The sequence below is a fragment of the Cyprinus carpio genome, chromosome A20, assembly GCF_018340385.1.
Source record: "Cyprinus carpio isolate SPL01 chromosome A20, ASM1834038v1, whole genome shotgun sequence".
NCBI lineage: Eukaryota > Metazoa > Chordata > Actinopteri > Cypriniformes > Cyprinidae > Cyprinus > Cyprinus carpio.
Genome location: NC_056591.1, coordinates 11252589 through 11273823, shown reverse-complemented (window position 1 = coordinate 11273823; position 21235 = coordinate 11252589). Strand labels below are relative to the sequence as shown.

The following is a 21235-nucleotide window of genomic DNA, read 5'->3' as shown; positions in this document are numbered from 1 at the left end:
TTGTTTTTTTTTATTATTGTTTTTTTACTTTAATGTGTAAGTGATACAAAGATTAGACAATCAGTACAAGTGAGATATTTACACATCAGGTTGGTCTTTGAATGTGTGATGAAATTCCATTAAAAATAACAAGCCGTGTGGCCGCATGTCCTCCTCTGTATGCCAGGTGGGGCTGTACAGAACTCCCTAGGGTGCTCAGCTAGGGGGCTTGTGTGGCTAATTAACACTCTAATTAAAATCTAAAATCAAAGCTACTGCAATGCATATACCCACAGCTGAAAGAGATCTTACGAGGGGGGAAGGAAAAGAGGCAGGCTGTTTCTGCAAGGTCGCTGTGTTGCTGTTGGGTGAAAGCTCTGAATCACTGTACAGATCTGTGATAACCTCTAAGTACTGGTAGTTTAAATGTTACAAGTTCCTGAACCTGACTGTTGACCCACTTGGCACAGCTCCAGTGTTGTTCATTTGGGTACTGTGCTGTCCTGCTCAATACTTTCATGCCTCAGGAACCACGCCAGTGGCACTTTACTGCATAGCTGGCCGTAAGCATGAGAGCAAATACTTCATCTTTTATAGTGATATGTAAATCAGTAAGAGCTTTTGCTGAAACAGAAACCTGACTGTACATCAGAATGGTTCCCATTCCAACATTCAGTTTGTGAATGGTTCATTCAATAAAGTAAGTTATTTTTCTTTCTATTTTTAAATATTGTTTGTTTTTGCAGAGTGACTGTATTTCCCAGTGTGACTATTCTGTCATGACAACTCTCTGGATAGTTTGGTATGTTAATGAATATGGCAATGTTAATGTACTTCGTCTTGGTAGACTAGATCTGCAGCACACGCTGCTACTTCTGTTATTGCTGCTGCTGTAGATTCAGTGTTGCCAAGTCTGCAGTTTTCCCGTGGAATTGGGCTATTTTTACACTGTTGCCGCAGGTTATTTTTCATGTCCGCAGATTGAAGCGACTCCAATAACATGATATTTATCCCTTGGAATGCGAATTTTAGCAGGGGAACCCAGCCAAAAAAAAAAAAGTGTTTTTTACACCCCCCAAAGAATGCAATTTTTTAACTGGAGACCCCTCAAAATGCGATTGGGCTAGTTTTGAGTGGTGATTGAGCGGGTTTTCTTGTGAAAACCTGGCAACCCTGTGTAGAGTAGGTACGGAGACTTGCTACTGCCAATACATACACAAATACACTGCTGTGAGCATGAAGCCATATCACTGTTGGACAAATAGCATACATGAAATTAGGGATGCACGTTATTATTGGACTGATATTGGAATCGGCCGATAATGGCTTTAAAGGTGCTGTATGTAGGATTGACACAGAGTGATTGAACTAGGTATTGCAGTCCAAATTCAAAATATTGGAGAGGGTTGTTTCACCCGGCCCCTCCTCCTCAGACTTGATGCACACACAGGTTGCCAGATTGACGACACAAACAGGAACTAGCGCACTTAACGATGAATGAAATGAAATACGCTGTGTTTTCCCCAACTGGCAACCCAGGGTGCCGAAATACATTTGGGTAAACTGGCAGTGGGCGGGTTTCAAAAACCAAAGCAAAGACCGACATTCTGGCCAAGAACGCACATTTTCAAAGGAGAATAACTGACATATTATAGTATTGTTATGCTTTAGTAGAGTCAAAAACTTACATACAGCACCTTTAAATGTAAATATCGACATCGGTCCGATATAAAAAATTAAGCCGATATGTCTTGACAATAAGATGAATGTGTTAACTCACATGTGTTCAGGGTGTGCTAGCGATTAGATCACGTTAACAGTGTGTCTTGAAGCAAAGTTTTATCTGAATGATGATTAGATTCACTCTTTTTTAATCTGTGAAAGCACACAGAGGTTTGGTGTATGATAGAGTAAACAGTAATAGCACCTACAGCGCCCAGCAGTGGCAGCCTCCTGCTCAGTAAGGAGTTTTAATCTGTAGGGGGCACTGTTGGCCTACTTCTAATTAAACTAAAAGTAAAATAGCCTACAGAAATAACATTTAGACTGTGTTTCTAATTAAATAAAGCAGTAATTAATGTCATAAAATAATTAGTATGTTTTGATTTAAAGGTCAGAAGCTAAAGCTTACATTAAAAAAATCACAAACATGACACTTGAAAATTAAATCATTTTACGTATAATGATTTATTCATTAATGTGTCATGTTTTATTTTTTAAACAAATCATAAGCTCTAAAAGATTTTCAGAATTTTTACAAAATGTTAGGGTTAACCTTGTATCTTTCTGGGGAAGAAAAATGCAGCGATTGATATATAGTTTATTCATAGTTATTATATATGGACATATTGTATATTGGCAAAATCCAATTTCGTGCATCCTTACATGAAATTACCCATAGTCAATCTAGACAGGTGGATCTGGGGGATGTGGAGGGTTTCAGAGGAACTCTATTTCTGATATATGCCACTTTATAGATCACAATTGCGACCTTGCTTCTCACAGTTATGACTTTATATCTCACAGTATGACTTTACATCTCACAAACACACTGTCAGAAAAAAATGTGCAAAATCGTACATTTAAGGATGCAACATCTTGTCACTGGAGCAGTACCTTTAAGGGGACATCTTTTTACCTTACATACCTATAAAAGGTGTCTATTATAACCTTATAGTAGTAATATGGACCCTTAAGGTACTGCTTTGAATTTTTAGGGTTAAAAAAGTTACAAAGATGTCCCTTTGAGGATACTGCCCCAGTAACAAGCTTTTATACACCTAAAGGTATAATTCTTACACAATTCAAAATGTTACTTTATTTCGAAATTGAAACTTAATTTCACACTTTTACACTTAACATTTTATTATTTTACTTTGAGGTGGAAACTACTTTCCATAACTAAGGGGTTTGAATTATTATTAGGAGTTCTATATGGTGACGTATTCCCCCTGCTTTGGATGTAAAGGTCATGAGTGAAGAATAGTTGAGGAATAGTAAATCTATGCAACCCTAATCATGATAAATATGTTCTTGCTCTGATGTAATTAGCCAGTGGATGATTTAAGCAGCATAAAATTTCTTTATGCCTTCTTAGTAACTAGTGCTTCTTTAGCGCTTGAATTTTTATTTCATTCATTCAGAGCAGACATGGATTCCAAACATACAGATTTCTTACTTATTGTCTCCACAGATTGTCTTCCGCAAGATTGTCGATGTGAAGAAGGAAGAAGAGGAGAGGAGACACCAGAAAAATGAGGTGACGTTGTCAATCCCCGTAGACCATCCTGTCCGCAAGCTCTTCCAAAAGTTCAAGCAACAGAAAGAGATGCGTTCATCCCAGCATGACCTGGAGAGGAACCAGTTTCAGGTGGAACACCACCTCCATCCACTGTCCCACCAGATTCATCAGCAGCAATATCAGCCCCAGTACCAAGGCCACCACCCTCTTCAACACCAGCACGTGGCCCCAATGCAAAATGGGGCCCCTGGTTCGGGAAACGGGAACAGTGGTTCTAGCGTTGTGACCGTCTCACAAATAACCCCAATCCAGAGCGCCCTAACCTATGTTCAGACTGAGGATCCGAACAGGAGTGAAAGCCATGAGACTATGGAGCTCAAGCCCAGCTTTGGCATAGAGGGCTCAAATTGTCTAAAGGTAACAAGTCCAGTTAGACCAAGAGGAGGAGCAGGAAGAGGCTGGATGCGTTTTCATAACATTGCATCAGGATCATCTCCTACGCTTCAGCTGGAACTAGAGAAGCAGCCACAGCAGAAGGAAGAAGAATGGGGGGATGTATCCCAGGCACTAAATGTGATCTCCCATGATGGGATGAGCCAGGAAGCAGAGGGTGGGCACTCTAACGAAGGGGGTCCCAGTGGAAACGGTTACAATAGTGGTGAAACTGATGAGAATAATGCCCTACACAAGACTGACTCTTGCGACAGCGGAATCACAAAAAGTGACTTGCGTATTGACTGGGTTGGTGATTCACGGAGCCCATACGACAGATGCTCAATGGAAAGGAGCCCGTACGAACAGCCCAGCCCTGGAGTGGGCCTCCGGGGGATTCACTTTCAGCCTGTCCCTGAACAGACTGTGCTTCAAAACAGTCTGCACGAGGCCAAGCTGGAACTAAAAGGTGACATTCAGACATTAAATAGCCGGCTAGCGGCTCTGGAGGACCAGGTGGGGGAGATTCTGAGACTTCTCTCCGAGAAGAGGAAACCTTCCCCACCTCCTCAGGCCTCCTCGCCAAAAACCACACTTCAGTGCCAGGACATCTTTGCCGTTTCTCAGCCTGTCACTCCAGAAACGGAAGGGGACAAAGGACCCCTTTGAGTTAGGATAAATATATTTAGATATTGATATGCTGTTTTTATCTCTTCCCTTCCTCACACTCAGGAAGGAAAGGTGAATACTGATGATTAGAGGAAGGATACTTGCTGTTGTAAATATATACTTGCATGTCCAGCTGGAATCTGGCCTGCCAATGAAGTCTTCTCTATGGATAGTAGGTGCTTGTACACATACGGAGTCGGCTGCATGCAGAGATGATTTTATTCTGACCTTGCACATGGGATCTTCTAAACAGGTGATATTTCAGGGCATTTTTTGTTTGAGCGACAGCTTGATGCCCCAGCCATCGGTCATTCTTCATAGTGAAATAGCTTTTAATAGCTACAATTATTTTAATGGGATAGTTACTCAAAAAATTTATATTCTGTCATCATTTACTAATGTCGTTCCAAACCCACATGACTTACTTTCCTCTGTAGAGCACAAATATATACTGATAAATGTATTACCTGTTTTTGTCCATACAGTGACAGACAGTGGGATCCAACATAGCATTAGACCCTATAAATTCCATTGTATGGACAAAAAACCACCAAGATTTTTTCAAGATTTTGTATTCAACATAAAGAAAGCTGACTCAATGATGACAGAATTTTCATTTTTAGGTGAACTATCCCTTTAACACAGTTTGCTCAAATATTACGTCCCGCTCCAGTATGCAGTTCTCTTTTATGAGCATAATGATTGGAAGTTTGCAAGATTGTTTGCTAGATGATTTCTTGGATGTGATTAAGGATATAATCCAATAACTAAACTCATTTTTGATATTCAAAACCCATTTCATTACCAACACTGTTTCAAATTCCATTATCATTATCGCCTTTTCTGTATTTATTTTGTGGAACGTTGTGATAGATAAGAGAGAAATGGCCCAATTTTGAGGGGCAGTTTTACATATTTAAGAGAGGTATATCTGCATGCTGGATGATGGATTTAGCTCTGGCATGGTAGGACTAGGGACTAATTGTTTTTCCCTTATCAATTATGCAAACATACAAAGTGCAAGTCACAAAGAGAGGCCTGCATTTTGGGAAAGCATGAACACATTCAGGTCATTTGGAAATTATACAAGCATGCACTGAATTCTTTGCATGACATCAACATTGTGTGTTACATATGAAAGGTCATGTATTCCTATTATTGTTTCCCAAGAGAAATTCTCAACATATATTACCCACTTTTAATTTCATTCCCGATGCATATTTCAAAAACCTTTACATTTTAATCCAGCACCCAAACTAAAGCCACATTAAACTGCCTACTAAAGTATTGGTTTTGAATAAACCTTTCAGTTGGTCATTTGAAAGTAGGGATCTTTCTAAATATTATGTTATTATATCTACTGGCGGTGACTCACTGCTTATCAGCATACTCATGGGTGCTTTTATACGGTTTATAGCGTAATGACTAATGCCCCCTTCACCTCTTATTTCCCATCAGTTCTATTGTATGTTATTAGTCAATTCTGGTGATGTTCATACCAAACACAGGGGATGTTGAATTGTTACTGGGGTTCAGAAGAGAGACTTTTATGATTAATACAACAACAACAACAACAGGAGTGTGGTTGTTTCAGTTTTCCTGTTATTGCATATAGATCCTTTAACATAAAAATTTTCTATCAAAAAGCAATCCATAAACAAGCAACAGTACTTCAAAGCAATAGCCTTTTATCATATATCCCTCCACTTATTCCCTAATTTGGTTCCCTCTTTGATAAGCACATGCTAATCACTGTAAGTGCTCGGATAATAATATTAGTTCACTACTAATTGTTAGGTTTAATCATCGTTTCTGAGTTTATGATGTTCACTGGGACCAAAGACATTAGTTATTTTGTACTAATCGCATTATATCTGTGTTCTGCTCAAATTCTCAATCCAATTATTAGGTGTTACCAGTGGATGGTGATAAAAACCTTACTGGGTTTTCTGTTTTGCTACTTAAGCAAAATAAACATAAGAAAGATTACAGTTTTTAAAGAAATAAGGGCATAATATTTCCAAACCCCATGATTTCATATTGAGAATTGTTTTGTAAACGAAATAGTTCACTAAAAAAAAATGAAAATTCTGTCATCATTTACTCACCATGTCATTCCAAACCTGCATCTTTCTTCAATGTAAGACAAAATGAGAAAGGTTGATGTTGTACTGGCAAATTTTGTGATAACTTTGTTTTATGTTGACAGTTTGGATTCACATTAACTGCAATTATATGGCAAAGAGCGGCCAGTATGTTCTTTAACATATCACCTTTTGTGTTACAAGTCATATAGGTTTAATATATGAGTTTAAAATGAGAGTAAATAAATAATGACAGAATTTTCATCTTTGGCTGGACTGTCCCTTTTAAGCTGACATAACATTTTTGAATCATGAAAATAATAATAGTAATAATATCCTTTTAAAATAACACACTTGGAGGATCATATAAAATAAAACACTCTCGATTATATATCTCAATTTTTTCATTCACTGATTTCAGTGTCCTGTGCTCCTTCATTCTGTTTGAGTTATTTTTCCTGTCATTCAGCCCAGTGGAGAGGAGCATAGACAGTGAAAGGATTATTCTTTGAGTCTCCCATGAAATTAAAGATATTGATATAATAGATGCTTAAAGCTGTAAAAGTGTGGCAGACGACGTGAGTCTCGGTAATGGAATGGAGCTGACTCGCTGCGTGGACCCCAGGTTGCCTGTTTCAAGGATTACACACAGTTTTCAGAAAGCTATAAGGGTATTCAGCTCCATTGGGTATTGAAACTTTTCAGAGTGGGGAGGGTTTGAAATGACGTGCCTCATCCTTACAAATGCTGGAGCCGACGGTGAGCACTATGGGCCTAGTGAGGCGTTGGACTTAGCATCTGACTGCATGCTGCATTTTTGAACTGTATAAAACTTAATGCCAATGAGAATGATATTTGCCTGCCAAAGCAGTTTTGCTGCAACTTTTCTTGCACACACACACAAAAGGGCAGAGGCCTGGGCACTAAACATTTCCTCTGTCTATCAATATATGCTGGCCATTGCACCACAATCAGCAAATGTAACTGACATTAAGTCTCCAGTCTCTATAAAAAGGGGGAAAAAGATAAAACCAAAATGTGGGATGTTAAAATCAAACCGCACCCATAATAATTAATGGATTTAAATAAAATTAATTTAATGCAATTTTTGATCTATGATAGTTTATTTAATGACACAGATATTGATTGTCTGTCAGCAAATATTAGCTACCGTGCCTTTACAAAGGATCCATGCTGTTGGAAATTTTCTTGTGTTGTTTTACAACATTAAACCTCACATAGATATATTTTGAATTATCAGTTTATTGCCAGTTTGGATTATCAGTCATGTGCCATTTCTAACAGTGGCTTCTCTTTGTCACTCTCCCATAAAGCTGTGACTAAAGCTTTTCCATTTCTTAATTACAGATTTAACTCCAAGAGATATTCAGTGTATCTTCTCACATCCATTTCTCCTGGCTTGTATGTTTCTGTTACTCTTTTCAGAGTTGCTTGTAGTGTTAGTTTTTCCTCATGGTTTATTTTCTGCCGCAGTTCTGACTCACCAAATCTTGGACCTCACAGATAGAGGTATTTATAATCATCAGACACTACACACAACTCCGTTTAACTATTTATTTTACATTATGACTACAAACCAATTGGCTGTACCAGTGATAATTTTGGTAAGTCACATATAAGGATAAAAACTTATGATTCTGGATGATCATTTTCTCTTTCTGTTGATCAGTGTTAAAAAGCCAAATTAAGTTGATGTGATTCAGTGCTGTACAACAATAAAACATGAAAAAAAGAGTGAATATTTTATAGGCACTGTAAAGTTTAAGATTATACATTGACCTTAACTGTCAGGAGAACCTTGTTTTTGAATAAAGGCTGTTGAGGTTATAGGTAACGTCTAACTGGACAGAAATAGATGTCAGATAAACCATCATTTCAAGCTGATCTGCAGTTCAGAGGGACTGGAGGGAGGGTCAGTTTTCTCTTTCTTTCAGACCTGCATGTTTTCAGATATCGCCAAAATTTATTTGCTCTCATCTGTTCTCATGCTGAAGTGCTGCCCAGGCTCCTCTTACCCTTTTGGAAGCAGTGACCACTGAGTTTATTAAGCTCCTTTTTTCACTGTAAATGAGACTGCCTTTTTATCAGTGTAAAAAATATTATGATAATATTTCTGAGGGAGGTGGGGAAAAGTGTTTATTTTTACCACACTGGCATGAATATTAATAATTTGTTATATACAGTGTAATACACTGATGTTATAAAATAAAATTTTAATTGTGCTAATTTACTCATCTTGTCATTCTTCTAGTTTTCACCTGTATTAAGATGCACATTGTTTTTGTAGTGTTAAAAGTTATCACATAGTCATTTCACCTTTCAGTACTGTCCTGTTTCAACTATCCAATTGTTCCTGATGATCTAGAATGCCAAAAACAACTAAAAGTATCTGAATGATTTGACACACTGACCCAACTCCAACATAACCCTCAGTCTTTATCTGAGTCTGTTTCCTTGACAACTTAGACACTTATCTCCATGGAAATGTCTTACCTTGCCAACAGTGTTGACCTGAGGACTTTTGAATCTACTCCCTATAAACAGATCCCTCAAGATGGACTGCGTACTGTAGTTACTCTTTAAGATCATTCGCTGAACCCATCCAGGTAAATTTCACCCTTCAAAACCCCCTGAGTGCCTACAGTTGAATATTAAGCCATCCTGACACTACAGTACATAGAGATGGTCCTCGAAGTGTAAGGAGAGCCCACAAGAACTCATTCCTGTCTCAAAAGTCAAGAGCAGTACATTTCTCATATGTTCACTTCCACACATTCAAATCTGCAGCATCAATGCATACACACTAGAATCAAATACGTTTATAAATAGTTTCAACTTTTTCTCTTGTATGGTTTTAAGTGTTATGTGCTATTAGTGGTGAGTGATATAATTTTTCTTTTACATCAGATACAAAGTACTACCAAGACCAATGTCAGTGTTATTTTAGTACTGTTTAATATGATTACATTATTTATTAGTATGTTGAGCATTTATTTTATATTTTCAGTTTTCATTTTAGTTTTAAGTTTTAGTTTTATGTGCTTTTGTCATTTTTGTTTGAATATATTTAAAATATGATTTAGCTTTATTTTTATTTCAGTTTATAAATGTTATTTCAGTTAGTTGCCCAAGCAACATTTCTAATTTTCATTTAAGTATTTTAAGTTTATTTATTTATTTATTTTGCATATTAATATTTATTAACTGTATGTCAAATAACAATATAAAAAATATTAATAAAAATATATAAAATTAACCAACAAAAAAGCTATGCTTTATATCATATTATATTTTACATTATTAGCATAAAGTTAAAAAGGAGTTGGATACTAGGCTGTATCCCCATCAGACTAACTGTCTAGGTGATGCTGCTTGTGTGTCAAGCCAAATGGTGGAGAAGCAACCTAGTGAGGCATTTGTCAAAATAATTTGACAGTACTTAGTTTACATGATATGTGTACTTGTTGTAGGAGGAAGGAAATGTCATCAAGGCTTTGTATATTACAATTATGTTGCATCATGATATTGTTAGAATGGATTCTGAATGCTCTAGCAGAGCTAGTAAACTTGCTTTGGCCTAGAGATGCACAATACCAACCTGGTCTCATGCGAAACAACAATTTATGGTGTGGTGAATTCTTATGAATTTGTACAATTTATACATTCTACATTGTGTTCTCTTATATGGTCAATATGGTCACTTATACAGTATGGTCGATTTATTTGATATTTATCTCCAAACACCACACAGTACAAGAGAACTCCATTTAAAATGCCAAAATAAAACGCACTATTTGTGCAACACAGCTATTTTTAGCACACAGCCTTCCTGAAGAGCTGAGGCTGCCACCCACACAACTCTCTTCGCTTCATATAATAGTGTGAAAATAATATCAGGATGAGATGTGCGTTTAGATATTTAATTATATTTTTATTCTTTCTGGGGAAAGCTGTTTCTCAGAATACCATAATCTGTCAGTGTGTTTCAACACTGTGTGATATCTTGCCAAAAACACCATCTTTACAAGAAGACACGAGGCTTCTCTAAATACTGACTGGACTGAAATCTAAGTCTGCCTGCCAGCTTTTCAGGGGCAGGCAGCCAATGTTGTATTTTAATCTAATTAGTACATCAAACATTCAATGCATTTTAAAAACATTTGGTAATATTTCTCAAGTCAACATACTGTATTGCTGTTGATAATGCCAATAAATGTTAAAGTTAGTGTACGTTTACCTGATGTCTATTATTGCCTAATTATTTCTAGGCTACTAACATACTGTATGTGCTGAACGGTTTCAACAAGGTAAGTTTTAGAAGAGTAGCTTCTTTGTTGATTGGCCAAACTTATTTAGTAATGTCACAAAATTAGCTTTTGCTAAAGTGAAACTTTTAAATAAAAAACTACAACTACAGTTTTTTATGAGGTGATGAGTCATCTGAGATAGATGGAAGTCTAAAGCCAGTGATTAAGTGTTCATAATCAGAACTATATTCCTTGGTATTAGCACAGAACTGAACCACAGCAATCATTCTTGATAGGGTCACTGCGCCTCCATGGCAACTGTAGCCAAGTCCTTTGCACCAGCATTCAACCTTATAAGATGAGAAAATTGATTGATTTACAGTGTGTGTTACTGTAAACACGATCTGAACTACTTAGACTAAACCTGAAAAGTCATTATGCCTTTAACCCTAATATACAGTATGTATGTATTATTATTTTATTTTATTTTATTTATTTATTTTTGTTTATTTTATGTACACTACTATTTTATAGTTTGGGTTCTTTAAGATTTTCAATGTTCATCAATGTTTTTAAAGTCTCCTATGCTCATCTGGGCTGCATTTATTTGATCAAAAATACAGTAAAACGGTGATATTGTGAAAGATTATTACAACTTAAACTTATATAATTTCCAGCAGCCATTTTTTCAGTCTTCAGTGTGACATGATCCTTCACAAATCATTCTAATATGTTGATATGCTGCAAACAAATCATATCTTATTAAACAAAACAGCTGCTCAACATAATATTTTAAACTAAAATACAATACATTCATTATCATTAATCAATATAAATGTAAAAAACAAAAACAACTACACTAAAAAAAAAAAAATCTTTAGTTACAGTTTTAATTGTTTTCACTGTCACAATTTAACTTATACTCGCTTTAACAGTGGTAATTAAAGTACATTTTATGTCACCTATAAGTAAACATTTTAAGAACAAACATAATTTTTGAATAGGCCAGTTATATAAAAATAGATAACAACTGGCACAACAGCAGCATGTCACAACACAACACAGAGCTTCATAATTATCAACATATGGTTGGTGTCACTCGGAGAACCATTAATTATTGAACATTTTTGTTTTGCTAAACAAACCTCAGTAGCGACCACTTCAAGACATACTGTTAATTTTCCAGGGATGCATTTGAGGATTAATTTAAAACCCTATTTTTAACATGCTAGCATTTCTTGTCTTGTGGATAGAGGACACCAGACATTTTAAACCAATTTTGAACCAGCACTCATGATAGTTCATGCATCATCAATCATCTAGTAAACTGAAAGTCAGTCTTAGTTCTAGTCAGTTTGTAAAACCAATGAGTGTGTTGCTGCTTGTGTTCTTCTGTTGTATAACACAGTGTCGTACTGTTAAGGCTTGTCAAGGCTTGGCACTATACAGTCTTATGTAAGGAGAATGACATCTGAAGTGTACAGCACCATCCATTTATACACCAATACAAAGAACAGATTACCCTCCAATATAAAAGTATCTGCCATGTAATTTACATTTACAAGCATGCAAATGCAGGAGGTGTTTTTTTTTTTTTTTTTTTTTTTTTATTATTGTTGCATCATGAAATGGATCATGATATAACATAAAATATATCATGAAACACTCTGTATCTTTACAAGTTGTAAACCTCAGAACATCATGCATTCTGACATACAGTATCAAAACACCTAGTGCAGCTTTTAAATATTGTTTTCAGCATTGAACATAATCTAAAATCACCTTGTTTCTTGGCTAACTGCATTGTAAAGCCTTGTTTCCCTTCTTCTCTCTGTGTAACTCATTGTTCTTCAGAAGAAACACAGAAAGACATGAATTAAGCATGTGAGCATCTCAGTATCCCTATAGGGCTCTTTTTTAGTGCCCTTATAGTGCCTTTTTTTACTTTTAAATGGATGCTTCCCTTTGTCAGAAAAGCTATAAAACATGCAGTCTGCATTAGGTCACAGGTTCTGACCATTTTCAGTCCCCCCCCCCCCCCACACCCCATAAAACTAAATGCTTGTATAGGTTGATTAAAAGCAATGGCTGCCAATTTAATAAAATAATCAGTCAGTTTATCTCATGTGTAAAATGACTATTAAATAATAATTTGAATATTTTGCTAATTTGATTGATATCTCAAGTTAACACATTCTGACAGCCCAAAAAAATTCTTTTCATAGATTTTTTCCCCTTCAGATTTTTTTATGGACTCCCAAGCACACCCTTGAAGGGGGCCCCTAGACACAGTTTGAGGTCCAATATTATTGAACAGAATAACAACATAATTTCCAAGCAAAGTTACTGTTCACAATTCCATAACATGATGATTTATTCACTTCAAGTCAAGTTAAAATCAAATGTAGGTATGCTATAATGGGTATTTATACAGTTAAAACTTTTATAGACTGGTTAAAAATAAATACCTCATCCTCCTACAGTATAGGCCACTTGAATGCCTTTACCTGCAAGACTGACTTAATTATGCCCGGAGGGAAATGTGGCAGCTCTTGAGGATGGCCTTCGCAGCTTGACTTCTGACAAGCTAGAAAAAGAATTCATCTCTCCACTTCTAAAGCCACTCAAGCATGTCTTGTCTTTTTCAGTGTTGAGATATGTAGGAAATCTAAAGGTAATCTGGAGGGGAATATGAAATTGTGGGATACAGATAAGTATACATCGGCAGATGAGGCATGTTGGGTCTGCTGGTTTCATTTTCATTCCTGTGGGCTGTTACCTTCCCTGCCTTATTACCCTCTGGGCAAAAAAATCCAATAATAAGCCCTCCACCAGCGCATAAAGAAGCTTCTTCACTCTAACAGAAGAGCTGAATTCATCCATGCAGGTATTCACTTTTTTATACAGTACGATAGTGGATGTATCACTGCGCTGCTCTTGTTATATTCAAGAACAATAATTCTACATGGTTTTCTAGGTTTGAAGGGCAGAAGTGACTGAATCTGAAGGAACACAGACAGAATACATTTCTTCTGTCTTCTGACTGTTGTAAAGGTCAGACATTGACTGAAAGAAAACAGTGGGTCACTGGTAAAGTGGGCGGCATTTGTTCAAAAAGGAGCTGTGGCTTTAAAAAATAAAATTAAGCAATATCATATAACATGCTGCTATACATACAGTTCAATGAACATAAATTAATATGGAGTTATGAGTAACTTACAGTATTGCCAATTCCATTGTGTTTTTCTGTCAGAGAAAATGGTGTTTTGACAGTGGTGTTTCTTTTCTTGAATGAATCTTGTTAAAGGAAACAGTTGATTGAATAATGAAATGACTCATTCATAAAAGAATCAACATTTGTAAAGGAATCAGTTTACCTAATGATTTAAAAACTCAAATTAACTTGTTGCCACCTACTGGCATCATGATGTAACCAGTAGAAATTGGTTTTAAAAAAAAAATCCCCACCACTAATGCACAGACAGTTTGTCTTGAACGTGTAAACACAGACAAGCGGAGTGATACAAACCGTGAAAAGTCCAAACTGAATAAACAAATTAGAGCAAACAAATTAGTGGTCTCAATTCCAGGAGGGACACAGCTCTGCACGCTTTTGCTCCAACCCAAATAAAACACACCTGATTCAGCCAATCAAAGTCTACAAGGTTTTCTAGAAACTTCCAAGCAGGTGTGAGTTGGAGCTCTGCAGAGCTATGAGCCTCCAGGAATTGAGTTTGAGACCATTGAATTAGAGTTACTGGGAAACTGCTGTATAATTCCTCATTTAACGGTTATATCAGTGCTTCTCAGCCTTTTTGATTTCAAAGCCCACAAAAATATTAGAATACTGGATGAAGATTAAGGATAAGGATTTTTTAACAAATGCTTTGGACCTGATAAAAGTTTTTTGATTTAGAGCTTGGCATAACAAGAAAAAAGCATATTGAGATTTTACTAATTTTACATGACAGCCGCAATTGAAAAAAAAAAAAATAAAAAAAAAAACTCAACCCACAAAAAGACAACATAAAATGAATACAAAAAAATCAAATAAAAATAAAACAAATAAAAATAAAACAATGATGAAACAATTAAGAACTACATCACACAGTGCTTAAGCATATTTGGTTCTTCTTGTCATAGGAGCTATGTTGCCCATTACACTTCAGTACAGGCATTGGAACTGCCGTTGTTTCCTTAAGCCTTCTACAGACTGTGCAATTTCAGCAATCTTATCAGATAATTACAAATCACACTGTGCGACATGGATCTAATAAACTTGGGTAACAGTTTATTGTATGCAGACTGTACGATGAGGACACTAGTGACTTGTAGGCTTTATCTTCAAACTTCTTCAGCATGCTCTAGTGGTCAACAAAAAGAGCATGATGAATCACAGTTTGGCAGTTGTACTTTTTATGTGTGCTAAAAAAAGAGGAAGCTGAGAAAGGGAAAAGAGTTTGAAGTTTTTGCTCCATGCCGCATTTAAAAAATTTTTTTTTTTTGACATAGGTCGTAGCGATGATCATGCTGAATTTTTGACACTTATCGCAGGCTATCTTTGGTTGCAAGACCGTGACAACGGCCGTCTTTAAACCTCTCTCACTGTACAATATAGGACCACCGATTAGGATCCATGATTATAGAAATCACCGAAAATTGTGCAGTGTGTCCTGGGCTCTGTACAGCAGATCTCTGTTTGTGCAATGGAGAAATTCTTGGCTCTGTTTTGACTTCTATAGTCTCAGCCTCAGATGTCATGCCCACGGACCGTTGGCTAAACGAGTGTCTAAGTCGTCATCGGATTGGTTGAATTCTACAGGATTCACATGGGAGACATGTGTGTCACGTTCTTTACCGTTCTGTCCGGAAACAAAGATGCCGTGATGCCAAACCCCCTTACAAAAGAACAAAGCCGTAGTGTTTACAACTGTGACGACGAGCACTTATCAGGATCAACTAAACACTGGAGTTTCAAAAGTGAAATATTTAAATTTTCTGCATAGAATCTTTCAAATACATCCAAGAGTTTTGTCTGTTATTGTGGCGACATTTCTACGCCCCGAAATGTGATGCTGAAAGAAACGAACTGTGATTGGTTGTTTTACATGTCGGTCAAATGGCCTCGTGGGCAGGCCTTGGCCAAAAAAAGCTGCCATGAATCCAAAAACTTCATCCGCTACAAATAAGCTATCACCATAAACCCACCATATGTACATGCACACAATGAACACATTTAGCCCAACATACAGTAGTTTTGGTTAAGTTCTCAAAATCCATGTCATAAAAGCTGTTCAATGAGGTTGTGACCATATCCTTATGAGTTTTATTTTGTATCTTTAGGTTTGGTGCTAAAAATGACAGCATGGATGCAAACCAGGACTAAATGTATCATTTACCAACCAAGAGGACCAAACTACAAGTGTAAATAAATCCCTATGGCTAACTCACGCAAAACAAAGTTAACCCTAATACAGATTGAACACTTATTCCCTGATTTTTAGTTGTTTTGGAGTATTTAAATTGTTGTTTTTATCTTATGTCTAATCATTTTAAGTCATCCTAAAGTCCCTCTTGCAAGTTTGCTGAGGCCCCCTAGTGGGCCCCATCCTTCTGCTTGAGAATCACTGCCACTGTATAAATTATTATGCAGTCTCCGTAAAAGCACAACGATTGTTCTGTATTCATTTTTCCCCAAAGCATTTCTAATACGCATACTCTCATGAGCTCTTGTTCCAATTAAACAAATTTAAAAACACTTTAGTAATTAGGTGCCTTTGGACCTCGAACAGGAAATGCTTAGTTGGTTTTAAAAGCCATTACATTGCTCATAGACAGCTGAGAAACTAGCTCTTTGAAAGTATACCATCTGCTCATGTGAATCAAAATAAACTTCTCTGTATGTCTGAGCCTTTAATGGCTTTTATGGACTTTGTTGTGTAATTGTTCACAATGTGGAATTAAAAAAATCTAATTTAAATATATTTTTCTGAGCTCTTTAGTGTTGTTATACCTATATTCAGTTGACTGTCAAAATGCCTGGGGCTCTAGGACAATTTAGCCAACTGTTTAAATTTAGCTAACTGTTTAAAATTTCATCGCAGATTTATTGGTGTCTGGCACTTTTTGTTTCTGCTGAAATGGCCACTTGGTGGAGAGGGCTGGAAAAAGAGAAGTGCCTGGTTCAGATGTGATTACCCCAGATTCCCCATCACACATCTAGTGGAACTGTCAGGAGTCATCATTTTATGAGTGTGTATGTAAATGTGTGTAAATGGATGCATGAATGTAAGTGTGTGTTGGGATGTGCCTGTATGGGAAGAGGGCTGTTTTGCAAGGCTTTCTAAATGTTTCAAACTTGGCCCCCAGAGGGTTTCTGTGATGCCCCCTGTATCGCTCATGTTTTTGACTTATTTTCGGACTCACTGCCAAACTGGTCACCCTTGTTACAATAAATAGTAGTCAACGTTTGGCTAGTAAGCTTGACCCTGTAAACCCCTGCTGGTAGATGTCATAACTGCAGCATCTTCAAAAGAGGTTCCTCTCTATTTACCTGCTTGAGTAAACAGAGTTCCATTTTTATGGAGCCACTCACCCAGATACAGAAAGGGCTTGCGTGTTCAGCTCCATTAAATGGACTCATCCCTTGAGTCATGTTTATCTGGCCCAGCACAGGAGGGGCATGTGAGTAAACCTCACTTGGAATGAATGTGCTTGACTTGGTGCATATCTGACACCCTCTGGATAAGTAAGCAACTGCTGTGTTACCTTACTTCAATTACATTGTACAAGTAACATCAGATTCAAGCTCCATGGATTTCTGTTTGATTAATTAAGATTCTGATTCATTTGTGTATGTTCACTTATAACATCTACTGTATTTGCTTACATACAAATGCTACAAGATACAGTATACAGCATTTTTCAGACTGATTCAAACCGGGGTATTTTTGAGCTATAACGATTTATAGGTCTTTTTATTTAGGAATCATTGTACCTCGGTAGTGCTTTAAACATTTATATGTGATGTTTCAGGACTGGTTTGTGTTCGATTCACTAAAAATAATTGGGTCTAATATAATTTGTAAATTTTGTATGTTTGTTTTAAGTGTATTCTGTGTGGACAACATTAGATTCATGCTCCTTGAAGTAATGCACTATAAATAACCGGCTCTTAAGTGTCATTTCATTCGTAAATCTGAATATCACGAAGCAGCCTTGTTGTTTAGTGTGTATCCCATGGTTCAAGCTCCATAAAGTAATGAAAAATTAAATTTATTAAATGTAATTTGCGAAAAGGGTGTTTTAAATTCGGTCAAACTCAAACAGAGCTATGAGTGAGCTCTGGCTTTTTAACAAGCTCCATGCTTAATGCAGGTTTAATGCCACTGAACAATTAACTCGCCTATCTCCAACCAGATGAAAGTTGGATATTTCCAGCTAGCACTGAGGAACCACAATCCACTGTACAGTACCGCATTTTAAAGATCAACACATTTACACTCAGGCCAATTTCTGATGACACCGTGTGAGGCAGTTGATAAATTATGAACATCAGCCAGGCACAATATATTTCTGGGATAGTGCTGAATAGCAAGATGAATCTTTTAGAAACAATGGTGACATCCTGAAGGTAAACAAAATGAAGATGGATGTCTCAGTACCTGCTGTTCCTTTAGATTTTCATTCATCTTCAGTCATTATTTTGTTTGAAGTTGCTTACTAAGTTGCTAAGTTTTGAGTTGGCAGCTATTTGATCCAATTTGGTTGCACTCAATTCAGCTTCTCAAATTAAATGAACTCCATGCATTTGTTTCATTTTTGCATTCATTTGTATGCCTCTACAGAGATATTAAAGCAATGAAACAATACTTTATAAGATCTAAAGTGGCCACAAAATTTTTAACAGATGTTTCAGGACTGTTTTGTGTATGCAAATTTATTTACAGTAATGCTATTTTTATCAAGTTTTTCTCTGAAATAAAAGGATAACTTTCCAGTGCCAGATATATATTCGGTTTAGAATTTCTGAGTGTATCTGCACATCAACCATGTTAACTCTACTCAAAAACAAAACAAGTGACAGAATCACTTTTTACACTTTAGTTTGTCATTCCTAAAATGTATATGTGGACATTTGGTCCTCTTAGACATTATGTAGAGAAACCCAGCAAAGGGTGCTCCCTTTATAGCACTGTTGACCGAAAATGACTGCGCTGGCTTATCTAAAACCAGGAAGTAACTGTGCATATGGTCAGTTGCCTGCTCTGCCTTTTCATACTTTTAATGTGATGTCACACCCTTACAGGAATGCCCACATGGAGGGCAAAACAAGGCTTTCCTCCACTGACCACCTGTTATTTTTATGGGGTTTGCATTAAGACAGTGATATTTAAAAGCCAACTTCAGTACACACCTTATCGATGATGCAGACTTTGTACAGGCAAGCAGATGAACACAGAATATTGTAAACCATTATAAAGAAAACACTTAACCATTCAAATTCCGAGCTCATCTGCTTGCCTGTATAAAGCATGCATCATCAATAAAGTGCATACTGAATTTGATCTTTTAATAACACTGTTTTAATGGCTCTTTAGGTGTTTTCACATTAAACATTTTAGAATGTCACATATTGCGGCAGGTGTTTTACTGCAAATGGCCAAAACTTGCATTTTGTTCACATACTGTATCTTTGTTTTTTTCCTTTTGAGAGATGATCTAGATATTTGTGGATTGGAAACAAATGTAAAATTGACAGGCTTGTGTTGCAATTCTATGGATGTTTTGCCCGCCAGCTCTTTAAACCAGTCACGTGACTGAAAACTATGAATAGTCTAGGTAGCACTGGGCCTGCTATATCCTCAGTTTCCCAAGGGAATAAGCGAGGGACCTCGAACTCAGAACATTTGTTGCAGCTATTTTAAGATTATTTGTAAGGGAAGACTTTAATCAAAAGAAAAGAAAAGAAAATCAAGAAAATGCATCAGTAAGCCCATTCCAATTTGCTCAGGTTTCAAGACTTCATAGCAAACATGCAAAGACAGCATGAAAAAGTGGATAAATTCACATTAACACACAGGCTGACAGTATTGCATGAGTAAGTGCCTAGGAAAGTACATTAAGAATGAAATATTGAATGGCCTTTGCCAGTGTTTGTGCAAGGGGAAATGTTTGTGTGGTCATAATGTTGATTTACATGACAACTTGCAAAAACTCACAAAGCTTGCAGCAAAAAGCATAAGACCCGGGTAAAATGTAGGTGCATGTTTGCATATGTGTGTTGGAACAAGAAGAATTTGAGGTGCTGCAAATAAGCAATATTTACTGACACATTGGAAGGATAATATTTCCAGTGTCTTGGCTGTCATATAAACTAACTAATTGCCCAGTTCTGCCAAGGCAACATGCAATTTTATTCTTCCCTCTAACGAAAAACAAATTAACTGGTGAGCAGTCTCCAGTTTTAAAAAACAACCTAACCAGTGGAAATGGACATTGTTTTTATTCTCGGTATAACTTGTCGAGGTTCATGTTTTTTAGCCACTTGATATCATTTCCTTTCAGTGAATAATAATGCTGTACACTGACTACAAAATGTCAGTTTTTTTTGTGTAGGGGCCACAAGTTTGAGCTACATTGTAGTCATTTTATTTATTGTTTTTCAGAGTCCAAATATTAGTAATTATCAGTCACAGTAATATTTGTTAATTACTCACCATATATGTACACGATGATAAAGCTTTTTTTTTTTTCCCTCTCTCTCTCTCTCCCAGGCAGAGTCATACAGGACAGTAGCAGATCAATATTGTTTCCTCCTTCATTTTTAAGGATTTCAATTCACCTTAAACTTTAATGTAGTTTAGTTGCAGTGGGGGAGTCTGGAAACAGTTGTCTTGCGAAAGTAATCATTCTGTGCTTTCCATTTATTTATCCCTGAGAGTGCAAACAGAAGGCTGAGAAGGTCAGGAACCATCACTGACATCTCCGGTAGGGAGATACTACTGGTACTGTAAGTTTACTGACTTGAGAGAATGAGGAGGGCTCAGTTTGGCTTAGCTTTTGGGTTTGCTCCAAATACTGTCCCGCTGACTTAAGGGCTCCCCTCCACCCCTATAACTGCAGTGAAAGAAGAGCTGAAGAAGAAAAATGAAGATGATGTTGAGAGAGACTCTAGAGAGATAAATAATAGACAGAAGAAGACCAGAGGAGAATCAGCTTTGAGTTGTTAGCATATTGTACAATAATTTAGATCCATTGACCACAAAGCTCACACAGAAGTCACTTTAAGCAGTGTTCTTTTGGTCAACATGGTGAATTTGAATGAACCCTATATGAAATCCACATGGGGAAATAATTCAACCTCACGCTAAATTCCCAGTCACAAGGGATTCACCTAAAATTACATGATTTCATTAAAATTCTCCAAACAATGGTAAAAATGACCACACCTTAACGTTTCTGATATATGTAATGTATAATTATGAGATAATAATGTCAGGGCCTTTAGTGCCATCTGTCTTTAGTGTCCTACTGTTTCTATGGTCACAATTGAGGCAGTT

The 21235-nt window shown here is 36.7% G+C and overlaps 1 protein-coding gene across 1 annotated transcript in view; it reads left to right on the top strand.

Moving 5' to 3' along the window:
• Nucleotides 1–8575, top strand: part of LOC109112900 (potassium voltage-gated channel subfamily H member 5-like) — an 87575-nt gene extending 79000 nt beyond the window's left edge. Inside the window, exon 12 of the mRNA XM_042777608.1 lies at nucleotides 3173–8575. Coding sequence (XP_042633542.1) covers nucleotides 3173–4321 — 1149 coding nt within the window. The 3' untranslated portion in view covers nucleotides 4322–8575. The remainder of the gene's footprint in view (nucleotides 1–3172) is intronic.
• Nucleotides 8576–21235: the final 12660 nt, after the last annotated feature.